The following is a 14,342-nucleotide window of genomic DNA, read 5'->3' as shown; positions in this document are numbered from 1 at the left end:
TTTTTTACGAGAATAATGGCATAAAAATTGATTTTAAACAGCGGTTGACATGCTTCGAAGTACGGTAATGGAATATTTAGAATTTTTTTGTCACGAAATGCGCCATGCGCACGACCGTTATTTACCATTTCGGATAGTGTCTGGGACGCACGAACAAAACGCCGCTATTCGGATATAACGATGGATTATTTTGGACCAAACCAACATTTGTTATTGAAGTAGCAGTCCTGGGAGTGCATTCTGACGAAGAACAGGAAAGGTAAGACCATTTTTGTTATAGTAAATGGGATTTTGGTGAAGGCTAAACCTGCTGGGTGTCTAAATAGCTAGCCCTGTGATGCCGGGCTATCTACTCAGAATATTGCAAAATGTGCTTCATCCGAAAAGCTATTTTAAAATCGGACATATCGAGTGCATAGAGGAGTAATGTATCTATAATTCTTAAAATAATTGTTATGCTTTTTGTGAACGTTTATCGTGAGTAATTAAGTTAATTGTTAGTAAATTCCCCGGAAGTTTGCGGGGGGTATGCTTTTTCTGAACGTCACATGCTAATGTAAAAAGCTGGTTTTTGATATAAATATGAACTTGATTGAACAAAAAATGCATGTTTTGTATAACATAATGTCCTAGGTGTGTCATCTGATGAAGATCATCAAAGGTTAGTGCTGCATTTAGCTGTCTTCTGGGTTTTTGTGACATTATATGCTAGCTTGAAAAATGGGTGTCTGATTATTTCTGGCTGTGTACTCTGCTGACATAATCTAATGTTTTGCTTTCGTTGTAAAGCCTTTTTGAAATCGGACAGTGTGGTTAGATTAACGAGAGTCTTGTCTTTAAATAGCTGTAAAATAGTCATATGTTTGAGAAATTGAAGTAATAGCATTTCAAAGGTTTTGAAAATCGCGCCACAGGATTCAACTGGCTGTTACGTAGGTGGGACGAATTCGTCCCGCCGGTCCCATAGAGGTTAACACAGGTGTGAGTGTTGACGAGGACAAGGCTGGAGATCACTCTGTCATGCTGATTGAGTTTGAATAACAGACTGGAAGCTTCAAAAGGAGGGTGGTGCTTGGAATCATTGTTCTTTCTCTGTCAACCATGGTTACCTGCAAGGAAACACGTGCCGTCATCATTGCTTTGCACAAAAAGGGCTTCACAGGCAAGGATATTGCTGCCAGTAAGATTGCACCTAAATCAAGCATTTATCTGATCATCAAGAACTTCAAGGAGAGCTGTTCAATTGATGTGAAGAAGGCTTCAGGGTGCCCAAGAAAGTCCAGCAAGTGCCAGGACCGTCTCCTAAAGTTGATTCAGCTGCGGGATCGGGGCACCACCAGTACAGAGCTTGCTCAGGAATGGCAGCAGGCAGGTGTGAGTTAATCTGCACGCACAGTGAGTCGAAGACTTTTGGAGGATGGCCTGGTGTCAAGAAGGGCAGCAAAGAAGCCACTTCTCTCCAGGAAAAACATCAGGACAGACTGATATTCTGCAAAAGGTACAGGGATTGGACTGCTGAGGACTGGGGTAAAGTCATTTTCTCTGATGAATCTCCTTTCCGATTGTTTGGGGCATCCGGAAAAAAGCTTTTCCGGAGAAGACAAGGTGAGCGCTACCATCAGTCCTGTGTCATGCCAACAGTAAAGCATCCTGAGACCATTCATGTGTGGGGTTGCTTCTCAGCCAAGGGAGTGGGCTCACTCACAATTTTGCCTAAGAATACAACCATGAATAAAGAATGGTACCAACACATCCTCCAAGAGCAACTTCTCCCAACCATCCAGGAACAGTTTGGTGATGAACAATGCCTTTTCCAGCATGATGGAGCACCTTGCCATAAGGCAAAAGTGATAACTAAGTGGCTTGGAACAAAACATCGATATTTTGGGTCCATGGCCAGGAAACTCCCCAGACCTTAATCCCATTGAGAACTTGTGGTCAATCCTCAAGAGGCGGGTGGACAAACAAAAACCCACAAATTCTGACAAACTCCAAGCATTGATTATGCAAGAATGGGCCGCCATCAGTCAGGATGTGGCCCAGAAGTTAATTGACAGCATGCCAGGGCAGATTGCAGAGGTCTTGAAAAAGAAGGGTCAACACTGCAAATATTGACTGTTTGCATCAACTTCATGTAATTGTCAATAAAAGCCTTTGACACTTATGAAATGTTTGTAATTATACTTCAGTATTCCATAATAACATCTGACAAAAATATCTAAAGACACTGAAGCAGCAAACTTTGTGGAAATTAATATTTGTTTCATTCTCAAAACTTTTGGCCACGACTGTAAACACATCGTTTGTGACCGCACGTGCAAATTCAGCACACACAACATTCTATAATAGAATTGTGTTATTTGACGTGTCAAATTAAAAGCTAATTTAATGCGTCAAATAGTGTTATATGACGTGTATTTTTTTTGACACACAAAGACCCAAACGGCGTTCAATGATTTGGTCTATTTTCACCTCTTATTTTTGCCTACAGTTCTAACTTGGTGATGCACATGTAGCATATAACCTGTTTTTGAAAAATGTAATCATTGAATATTGTAAGAGCTTTCATTGTCTATTTATATGCCCCCTTTATTTATCCTACGGTTCTGACTTGTTGTACAGGGAATACACTGTAAGAACGGCCCATGTTCTGAATTCTGTTGCTGTACATTTCAAAAGTGCTAAAGAAATATTTATATTGCCTACGTCTGTCGTCGCTCGCTCACTAATGTCTTCGAAATTACGGATTGCCTCTTATCTGCTTGTCGTCCCCTTATGCCATAGTTTGTACATCTCAATTGTCAGTAGAAACCCCATTTGTTTAAGCAAGTCAGCCATATCAGCTATGAATATATATTTTTTTAAAGGCAGTAAATGAGGCTGAATGAACAGTTTCACTGCCAGACAAGGCTCCGCTGATAGCCAGATGTAACAGTGGTAAAGATTCACTCCATGCTGCTGATAGCCAGATGTAGCAGTGGTAAGATGTTGGGACTGCTGTTGGGACAGCTTTATTTAGGCCCTAACAGTTTGTGGGCACCGTTTGTCACTGTTATAGTGCAATTAATGTATTGTTTAGTGTTGTATGTGTAATGGCTTTGCTGGAATGCATCACTTTTTTTTTTTTTGCACCACCAAGATTTACATGCTAAAATTGCTACTGTATATAAATCAGGCAGAAAGGCATTGAGGCATTCAGTTACTGTTTGATTGAACTTTAGAATGGGCAAAACAAGTAACGTTGAGCGTGGTATGACCGTCGGTGCCAGGCACGCCAGTTCTAGCATCTCAGAAACGTCTGGCCTCCTGGGCTTTTCACGCATGACAGTCTAGGGTTTACCGGAGAATGGTGCGACAAACAAAAATACATCTAGTCAGCGGCAGTCCTGAAGGAAAAAAACCCTTGTTGTTGAGAGTTCGAAAGAGAATGGCAAGAATCGTGCAAGCTAACAGGCGGGCCACAAACAGGCAAATAACGGCGCAGTACAACAGTGGTGTGCAGAATGGCATTTCAGAACACACAACTCGTCAGTCCTTGTCACAGATGGGCTACTGCAGCAGACGACCACACCAGGTTCCACTCCTATCAGCTAAAAACATGAAGAAGTGGCTCCAGTGGGGACGCCATCATCAGTACTGGACAATTGAGGAGTGGAAAAACATTGCCTGGTCCGACGAATCCCAGTTCCTGTTGCTTCATGCTGATAGCAGAGTCAGGATTTGGCGTAAGCAGCATGAGTCCATGGCCCCACCCTGCCTGGTGTCAACGGTACAGGCTGGTGGTGGTGGTGTAATGGTGTGGGGAATGTTTTCCTGGCACATGTTAGGTCCATTGATACCAATTGAGCAACTTTTCCATACCCCAAAGAATTCCTGCTGTTCTATAAGCAAAGGGGTGTCGGTACTAGATGGGTGTACCTAATAAACTGGCCACTGAGTATATGTCACAAATAAAAGGTTTTTAGAACCCATACACCACAATACCCTGCATGACAATTTGAATGCCCCTTCCCCTGTATGCCATTTGGAACACTAGTGTGACCACACATCACAAAAGAAAGCAAACCACGGTGCACTTAGTGAAAATGTATTATATTTATCAAAGATAAAGTCAATTCAGTCTAGAAATCAAGGCACAACAGAATGAAATGTCAACAATCAACATAAAATATTTTCTGATAAGAGTTCAATAAATGCACACACTTTTTGAGGAACCAATTAAAAAGCATAGCAATGAACAAACAAAATCACAGAGTACAACCATGTGTTCTGGGGAAGATTTGAAAAAGGAAAGGGTAACAGTTTTGAGCTTTAAGAGAACCTAAGCAGTTGGACAATATTCTTGTTGTACAGGGTACAACAAATAGATACCTGCCTTAGTGCTGTTAGATACATAGATACAATGTGTCAAGTCGTATCTCGGGATGCCCATATCATTGTATCACTCTCTTAGTGACAGCTGTGTGTGTGTATATACTGTATGTGTGTGTGAGAGAGAGTTCCAGGTTTGTTTTTCTTGGTATGCCATAGAAATATAATATATATGATGTCTAGATTATATACAGATATAGGATCTTAATTTGACCGGTATTGTCACATCAGTAGATCTTTCCAATAGTATGCATCTCTACACCGTATCCTTGCGTTGAGAGTGGATGTGCTGGAGCAGTTGGTCACAGTAGACAGGGGTGCGCTGTTTGTCCCTCACGGCTTCCACTTCCTGCTTAAGGAGGGCTGGGTGGACGCCACTGCCGGTCTTCAGGACCTCTGGACACACACAAATAAGTGACAGTAAACTCTCTCTCTCTCACACACACACACACACACACACACACACACACACACACACACACACACACACACACACACACACACAATATCAAAGTCAAGATGTTGGGGTGGATTATTGTCACGAGCTGCAATCATTCATTGGAAATGAATAATTTGATTCAATGCAATTGTATTTATGAGGACTGACAGTGAAGCAACCACCAGAGAATATTTGCAACGATACATTGATTTTAATAGTAATTTTTGGCAACATTTCTGTACTTGTTACTTTTGTACACAATACCGTTCTCAGTCTGAGTGATTGACAAGGGAGATGTCCAATGGAGCAGAGTTATCACAATCAATATTACCACCGGGGTTGAAGAATGCAGAGTTTTTTCAGTAAAGTCACATCCAGTGAAACAGAAGATAAGACCTGTTCTCCACATTGCAAAATGAGACCTCGCCCTCCTCATAATCAACAAACACCCCCACCTTCTTGGGCTTCTCTCTCAGGTGGAGGCAGATCGAAGGTGATGTAGAGACTTGGTACTCAATGTCATGCAGTCCCAAAGCCCAAAATCCATTATCCAGTTCAGTAACAACATATTTTCCCTGATGATGGACTCCCTGGCCATTCCCATCCACCAGTTAGTCTTCCCTTTCACCTGCACCTCATAGTAGAATTTCCCTGAGAAGCCCTGGTGTCCCAACACAGACCCATTGTTAGTTAACCTTTTAGGATTGTCCGGGAGATTCTTTTGTCTCCATGTTTCACTCCTCAGACAGGATAAGGTATTGTCATGCAGTATCAGAATCCAAAGTCACATCCACTGACCACCGCTGAATTATATTCAACATAAACTTCAATTCATTAATCTCCATTTTGAAATTCTCAAGCTCAGAAAAGTTTTCGTGAAGTCTCTGATAGCTTAAAAAGAGCTCTCATCATGATCCCCACACACAGGTCACGGTGAACACTCATCTCAGACCAGTCCCTGGTGTGTGGAATGGTGCAGAGGGATGGGAAGCTGGTGGTCCTCAGGGTGTTTTAGCTCAGTGTTTTCCTGCTCTAGCTCTTTAATGAGCCCTTCAGCCCATCTCTCAGTTGCTTTCTGCTTCTCTTCAACCACTGCAATGAGCTCAGCCTGGCTTCTCTCAATGGAATACACTACTGATGTGATAGCAGACAGTGTGCAGGTTCTCTCTCTTTCCATCTCTCTTTCTGAGCTCTACAGTGTTTGGGGGGGAGGGTGGGCTTGGGGGTAGAAGTCTCTTGGACCTAGACTTGGCGCTCCGGTACCGCTTGACTACGGTGGCTGGAGTCTTTGACCATTTTTAGGGCCTTCCTCTGACACCGCCTGGTATAGAGGTCCTGGATGGCAGGAAGCTTGGCCCCAGTGATGTACTGGGCCGTACACACTACCCTCTGTAGTGCCTTGCGGTCGGAGGCCGAGCAGTTGCCATACCAAGCAGGGATGCAACCCGTCAGGATGCTCTCAATGTTGCCGCTGTAGAACCTTTTGTGGATCTCAGGACCCATGCCAAATCTTTTCAGTCTCCTGAGGGGGAATAGGTTTTGTTGTGCCCGCTTCACGAATGTCTTGGTGTGCTTGGACCATGTTAGTTTGTTGGTGATGTGGACACCAAGGAACTTGAAGCTCTCAACCTGCTCCACTACAGCTCCATTGATGAGAATGGGGGAGTGCTCGGTCCTCTTTTTCCTGTAGTCCACAATCATCTCCTTTGTCTTGATCATGTTGAGAAAGAGGTTGTTGTCCTGGCACCACACGGTCAGGTCTCTGACCTCCCAATAGGCAGTCTCATCGTTGTTGGTAAATCAGGCCTTGAGGTTCGTCCCAGTGCAAACATCACAGGACACTTCTCCATCTCTGTCTTGCACTCGCTTAAAATGATCAGCAACATCTCTGAGTGTTTTGTTGATTTATAGCTGTCTCCTTTAGAATGTCTCTTTACACATTGGACACTGGCACTGTTCAGTGGTATTCCAGTGTCCACTGATACAGGCCATGCAGAAATTGTGTCCGCATGGAGTGGTGACGGGCTAAGCGAACACAGTCAGACAGATAGAGCACTGGATCTGATCAGACAAGAGACTGGAGGACGCCATTTCTGGAACATAATAACCCAAAAAACATTAGGACTTCCTGGAATGAGTCAGCTCTTGATAGCTTTGTTTACGGCTGAATCTGAACTTGAAATACATGTGTGTAATAATTGTTTCCAAACAAATCCTAAATTTGGATTTAGCACTTACTGTAAAAGTTGTCACTACAAATGTAGAGCTATTGACACTTCTGAACAGCACAACTCATTGTTTCCTAGTGTTCAGGAAGTCATGGGACTCGAAATCATTCACACCTATCAATCATTCTCTCAATTCAATTCAATAAACTTAGCTACATTGTCAAAGTAAACATATAACAAAGATGGTGGAATAAGATATATTTGATGTATTACAAGTCACATCAATACACCTGTACTGTAAAAGCCTATCATATAGCAACACTAGGAGCATAATCTGAATTCCAGCAATGGTAAATAACCTTGTTTGCAGGCCATGATGTATCATAACTTTCCAAGATGGTGTAGCAGTCAGACGTCTGTTTTGTCTTGTCTGGTCCCGTGTATATATCGTTTTATTCGTTTATATTTCGTATATATTTGTAAAATTTTTAATCTCAATTTCCATCTACGGACTGAACATACTCCCCTGCAACCCGCCTCACCCAATGTGGTACAGATCTGCTATTTTTTATACTTTAGAACCAGAACCCCCATCAGGAGCTAGCCAGCTAACTAGCTACTAGTCAGTTAGCCACTGCTAGTGGTCATCACTGTTAACTCGGACATCAGCCAGCCTCAGCCCGGTCAATTCCTGCCAGTCTGCACAGCGTGATATCAACCCAGAGCATATCGGACTGCTTTTTCTCTACCACATCTCCGGATTCCTACCGCAAGCTCTGAACCTTTACACCGGATCATCGCAGCTAGCTAGCTGCTATCTGAGTGGCTATTCCTGGCTAACGTCTCTGTCCCAAAGCAAGCACCAGTTAGCCTGGAGCTAGCCTGGAGCTAAGCCCATCTCCCGGCTAGCCAAAGAGATCCATCAGCTAATTCCTGGGCTATAATATCTCTTTTGCCAATTGGCCTGGACCCTTTACTGCCGACACCGAGCCCCGCCGATCCATCACGACTGGTCTGCCGACGTAACCATCCGGGGGGGTTTCAACAGGCTCTTCCGTTGCGACGTCCCCCGGAGGCCCATCTGCTAGCCCCGGCCTGCTAGCTGTTTGAATCGCCGTGTCTCCAGCTCGCCTAGCTACTCACGGGACCCTATGATCACTCGGCTACACATGCCTCTCCCTAATGTCAATATGCCTTGTCTATTTCTGTTTTGGTTAGTGATTGTCTTATTTCACTGTAGAGCCTCCAGCCCTGCACAATATGCCTTAGCTAGCCCCTTTGTTCCACCCCCCAAACATGCGGTGATCTCACCTGGCTTAAATGGTGCCTCCAGAGACAAAACCTCTCTCATCGTCACTCAATGCCCAGTGCCTTTACCTCCACTGTACTCACATCCTACCATACCCTTGTCTGTACATTATGCCTTGAATCTATTCTACCACGCCCAGAAATCTGCTCCTTTCACTCTCTGTTCCGAACGCACTAGACGACCACTTCTTATAGCCTTTAGCCGTATCCTTATCCTACTCCACCTCTGTTCCTCTGGTGATGTAGAGGTTAACCCAGGCCCTGCAGCCCCCAGCATCACTCCCATTCCCCAGGCGCTCTCATTTGTTGACTTCTGTAACCGTAAAAGCCTTGGTTTCATGCATGTTAACATTAGAAGCCTCCTCCCTAAGTTTGTTTTATTCACTGCTTTAGCACACTCCACCAACCCGGATGTCCTAGCCGTGTCTGAATCCTGGCTTAGGAAGGCCACCAAAAATCCTGACATTTCCATCCCTAACTATAACATTTTCAGATAAGATAGAACTGCCAAAGGGGGTGAAGTTTCAATCTACTGCAGAGATAGCCTGCAGAGTTCTGTCATACTATTCAGGTCTGTTCCCAAACAATTTGAGCTTCTACTTTTAAAAATCCACCTCTCCAGAAACAAGTCTCTCACCGTTGCCGCTTGTTTTAGACCCCCTTCAGCCCCCAGCTGTGCCCTGGACACCATATGTGAATTGATCGCCCCCCCATCTATCTTCAGAGTTCGTACTGTTAGGTGACCTAAACTGGGACATGCTTAACACCCCGGCCATCCTACAATCTAAGCTAGATGCCCTCAATCTCACACAAATTATCAAGGAACCTACCAGGTACAACCCTAAATCCGTAACCATGGGTAACCAGATATCATCCTGACCAACTTGCCCTCTAAATACACCTCTGCTGTCTTCAACCAGGATCTCAGTGATCACTGCCTCATTGCCTGCGTGCGTAATGGGTCCGCAGTCAAACGCTCCCTAAAACACTTCAGCGAGCAGGCCTTTCTAATCGACCTGGCCCGGGTGTCCTGGAAGGATATTGACCTCATCCCGTCAGTAGAGGATGCCTGGTTGTTCTTTAAAAGTAATTTCCTCACCATCTTAAATAAGCATACCCCATTCAAAAAATGTAAAACTAAGAACAGATACAGCCCTCGGTTCACCCCAGATTTGACTGAGCTTGACACGCACAAAAACATCCTGTGGCATTCTGCATTAGCATCGAATAGCCCCCGCGATATGCAACGTTTCAGGGAAGTCAGGAACCAATATACTCCGTCAGTTAGGAAAGCTAAGGCTAGCTTTTTCAAACAGAAATATGCATCCTGTAGCACTAATTCTAAAAAGTTTTGGGACACTGTAAAGTCCATGGAGAATTAGAGCATCTCCTTCCAGCTGCCCACTGCACTGAGGATAGGAAACACTGTCACCACAGATAAATCTACGATAATCGATAGTTTCAATAAGCATTTTTATACAACTGGCCATGCTTTCCACCTGGCTACCCCTAACCCGGCCAACATCTCAGCACCCCCTGCAGCAACTTGCCCAAGCCCCCCCCCCGCTTCTCCTTCACCCAAATCCAGACAGCGGATGTTCTGTAAGAGCTGCAATATCTGGATCCCTACAAATCAGCTGGGCTAGACAATCTGGACCCTCTCTTTCTAAAATTACCGAAATTGTTGCATCCCCTATTACTAGCCTATTCAACCTCTCTTTCGTATCGTCTGAGATCCACAAAGATTGGAAAGCTGCCGCGGCCATCACCCCCTCTTCAAACGGGGAGACACTCAAGACCCAAACTGTTATAGACCTATATCCATCCTGCCCTGCCTTTCTAAAATCTTCGAAAGCCAAGTTAACAAACAGATCATCGACCATTTCGAATCTCACTGTACCTTCTCCAATATGCAATCTGGTTTCCGAGCTGGTCGTGGGTGCACCTCAGCCACCCTCAAGGTCCTAAACGATATCATAACCGCCATCGATAAATGACAGTACTGTTCAGCCGGCTTCATCGACCTGGCCAAGGCTTTCGACTCTGTCAATCACCGTATTCTTATCAGCAGACTCAATAGGCTTGGCTTCTCAAATGACTGCCTCGCCTGGTTCACCAACTACTTCTCAGATAGAGTTCAGTGTGTCAAATCGGAGGGCCTGTTGTCCGGACCTCTGGTATTCTCTATGGGGGTACCACAGGGTTCAATTCTCAGGCCGACTCTTTTCTCTGTATATATCAATGATGTCACTCTTGCTGCTGGTGATTCTCTGATCCACCTCTGTGCAGACGACACCATTCTGTATACATCTGGCCCTTCTTTGGACACTGTGCTAACAAACCTCCAAATGAGCCTCAAAGCCATTCAACACTCCTTCCGTGGCCTCCAACTGCTTTTAAATGGTAGTAAAACTAAGTGCATGCTCTTCAACCGATTGCTGCCCGCACCCTTCCGCCTGACTAGCATCACCACTCTGGACGGTTCTGGCTTAGAATATGTGGACAACTACAAATACCTAGGTGTCTGGTTAGACTGTAAACTCTCCTTCCAGACTCACATCAAGCATCTCCAATCCAAAATGAAATCTAGAATCGGCTTCCTATTTCTCAACAAAGCATCCTTCACTCATGCTGCCAAACATACCCTCGTAAAACTGACTATCCTACCGATCCTTGACTTCGGCGATGTAATTTACAAAATAGCCTCCAACACTCTACTCAGCAAACTGGATGTAGTCTATCACAGTGCCATCCGTTTTGTCACCAAAGCCCCATATACTACCCACCACTGCGACCTGTATGCTCTCATTGGCTGGCACTCACTACATATGTCGCCAAACCCACTGGCTCCAGGTCATCTATAAGTCTTTGCTAGGTAAAGCCCTGCCTTATCTCAGCTCACTGGTCACCAAAGCAACACCCGCCCGTAGTACACGCTCCAGCAGGTATATTTCACTGGTCACCCCCAAAGCCAACACCTCCTTTGGCTGCCTTTCCTTACAGTTCTCTGCTGCCAATGACTGGAATGAATTGCAAAAATCACTGAAGCTGGAGACTTATATCTCCCTCTCTAACTTTAAGCACCAGCTGTCAGCGCAGCTTACCGATCACTGTACCTGTATACAGCCAATCTGTAAATAGCCCATCTATCTACCTACCTCATCCCCATATTATTACTTACCCTCTTGCACCCCGGTATCTCTACTTGCACATCATCATCTGCACATCTATCACTCCAGTGTTAATGCTAAATTGTAATTATTTCGCCTCTATGGCCTATTTATTGCCTTACCTCCCTACTCTTCTACATTTGCACACACTCTACATAGATTTTTCTATTGTGTTACTGACTGTATGTTTGTTTATGTGTAACTCTGTGTTGTTGTTTTTGTTGCACTGCTTTGATTTATCTTGGCCAGGTCGCAGTTGTAAATGAGAACTTGTTCTTAACTGACCTACCTGGTCAAATAAAGGTGAAAAAAAAGTGAATAGTCCCTTTCACCACCAGATGGCGGTGTTGCACCACAGTGACATCCACTCCAACAGGACAGATACCACTGGTATTTAATGATAATAAAGATGCTATGGAATTACTTGAAGTAGTGCCAACAGTAAGTGTTGAGGAAACCACATGGCGTAACTGAAGCTGTACAGTGTTGATACTCCTGTCAGTTGGGATGAGTTAGTTCACGTCAAGTCATCATTCCATACCCATCGGAATCCGCTTTGTTCCTCAAGTGGTGACCAAGGGGGATTTTTGCGACTAGTGTGTATAAATAGTTTTTTTCTTTCTCTGAGCTCTTTTGAACAAAGGAGAACAATGATGACTTGTGATGAGAGGAGATCCGGTGATTCCCCTGAATGTGTGTGCCAACCATGGGGTGTGTGTGTGTGTGTGTGTGGAGCAGGGAGCAGCAGCCGCGCTGCCAGGGCTGTGGGATTATGGGAGGAAGGAATTATGGGAAGAGGGAAAGAGGGATGAGAGAGGGGGAGAGAGGGAGGAGTGGCAGTACTGTCCATCATACTGTCAGAGGAGCAGCAGACATCAAGCTCTTGGGAGATGTGACTTTGAAATTCAAGAACCATATAAGAATGGGATCAAGAATAAAAGAATAGAAGCGGGAAAGAAAAGAAGAGAGAGATGGAAGGAGGAGGAAAAAAGCTTCAAACACAGACATGAGACAAAGAATGTCTCCAGATTTGTGGGGTGGATTGTGGTTATGGGTACGACACAGCTATCAGTCAGCACTGGGTGAGCTCATCCACACACACACACACACACACACACACACACACACACACACACACACACACACACACACACACACACACACACACACACACACACACACACACACACACACACACACACACACACACACACACACGTTTACAGCAGAGCAGTGCATGTGTGCATGAATATCACACACACACAGCTATCCTCCCTTCCTACTGGCTGTATCAATTGACCAGGGTTGGGGTCAATTCCATTTCAACTCAGTCAATTCAGGAAGCATTTTCTGAGGGACACTGAAATTGGAATTTGAACTCACCCCTTGAACTGACTGAATTGACATGGAATTGACCCCAAAACCTGTTATTAACCCCAACCCTCTACACCCACTCCCTGTACCATCACACCCAGGATAGGCAGCCCTTAGCGGGCTAATGTGAGCCTCCAGCCCCCCCCTCTACCCAGGAGAACAACCCCTTAATCACAACCACATGGAGACCCCTCTCCCTCATCTTTCCACACAGCCATCCCATGTTATCCCCCTCTCTTTCATCTCTCTCTCATCCCTCTTTCACCCCTTTCCTCCCTGTCTCTTCCTCCTCTCATGCCTGGTGTTTTCCGACAGGGTTTGACGGTTCTGTGGTTTCATGGCTATTTGTGTGTGTGTACATGTGTGCATGAGTATCTGTCTTTGTGTGTGTGTGTTTGTGCAATGTGCATACGTGTGTGTTATTTATTGGCAGAAGGTCTGAGTGTGTTTCCTGTAGTGTGGATCTGGGGCCTTAGCTGAGAACACTGCTGGAGTTACACTCTGCTTCTCATGGAGGGTTCTCCTTGATTATCTGTGACCAACGGCTGGTGACCGCTGATGATTCAACCATATTCTCCCATCTTCATATGGATGGAAAAGAACATCAATGGTCTGTATCCCAAATGGCACCCTATTCCCTTTATAGTGCACTACCTTTGACCAGGGCCAAGTAGTTGACTATGTAGGGAACAGTTTGTGACAACCCCGGACAGAGCTGATGCAGCAACAGCCACCATACTGTGGATTCCACTCAGTTTGAAACCGTTATCAGAGTTAATATCCTGTGTTCTGGCTGTGTGTCGGGGTATCATATCAGTAACCTTGACCACAGGATGTTCAGTGGTTGGGATGTAAATCATGTTCATGAACAGGACCTTCGCTTATATTCTCACTGTCATCCAGAAGGGAAGTTGTGTGTAGCTTTTCAGGGGTGATGACGGAGCGTCAATCACACACACTCCTCTGCCTCTGGATCCACTCCCGGCCCCATGATGGACGAGGGGAGTGGTGGTGTGTGTGTGTGTGGAGTGGGGGGCTTCGCACGGGTCAGCGTGAAAGATGAATGGAGTGGAAAAGGTGGATAGATAGCCTTTGAGACGACGGAAAAGGGGGATCTGATATCCTAGCAGTGTGGTTATGTGTATGGGGCTGTTAGACGTAGGGATCAACTCTTTAAACTCTGACTGACTGAGACAGGACAGAGCCTGTGAAACATGAGCACTACTGCTACCCACCTGATCAACATCAAGCCATATTCACTCACTTCAATGTTCACTAGCTATCATCACCACCACCATCATGGTATCTGTGCTCTTCATCAACATCTCATGTCTTCTAATCTCATCTGTTTCTCCTCCATACCATCTTTTCCATCATGACCCCTCTTCCTGGTCTAGGGGTTGTCATGGCCCCTCTTCCTCGTCTAGGGGTTGTCATGACCCCTCTTCCTGGTCTAGGGGTTGTCATGGCCCCTCTTCCTGGTCTAGGGGTTGTCATGGCCCCTCTTCCTGG

The 14,342-nt window shown here is 45.1% G+C and overlaps 1 protein-coding gene across 1 annotated transcript in view; it reads right to left on the bottom strand.

The window, feature by feature from the left end:
• Window positions 1-4,073: 4,073 nt before the first annotated feature.
• Window positions 4,074-14,342, bottom strand: part of LOC106606483 (dynein axonemal assembly factor 5) — a 78,989-nt gene continuing 68,720 nt past the window's right edge. Inside the window, exon 13 of the mRNA XM_045715633.1 lies at window positions 4,074-4,767. Coding sequence (XP_045571589.1) covers window positions 4,628-4,767 — 140 coding nt within the window. The 3' untranslated portion in view covers window positions 4,074-4,627. The remainder of the gene's footprint in view (window positions 4,768-14,342) is intronic.

This window comes from Salmo salar, chromosome ssa03, assembly GCF_905237065.1.
Source record: "Salmo salar chromosome ssa03, Ssal_v3.1, whole genome shotgun sequence".
NCBI classification, from domain to species: Eukaryota; Metazoa; Chordata; class Actinopteri; order Salmoniformes; family Salmonidae; genus Salmo; species Salmo salar.
This window is presented reverse-complemented; position numbering and strand designations above follow the sequence as displayed.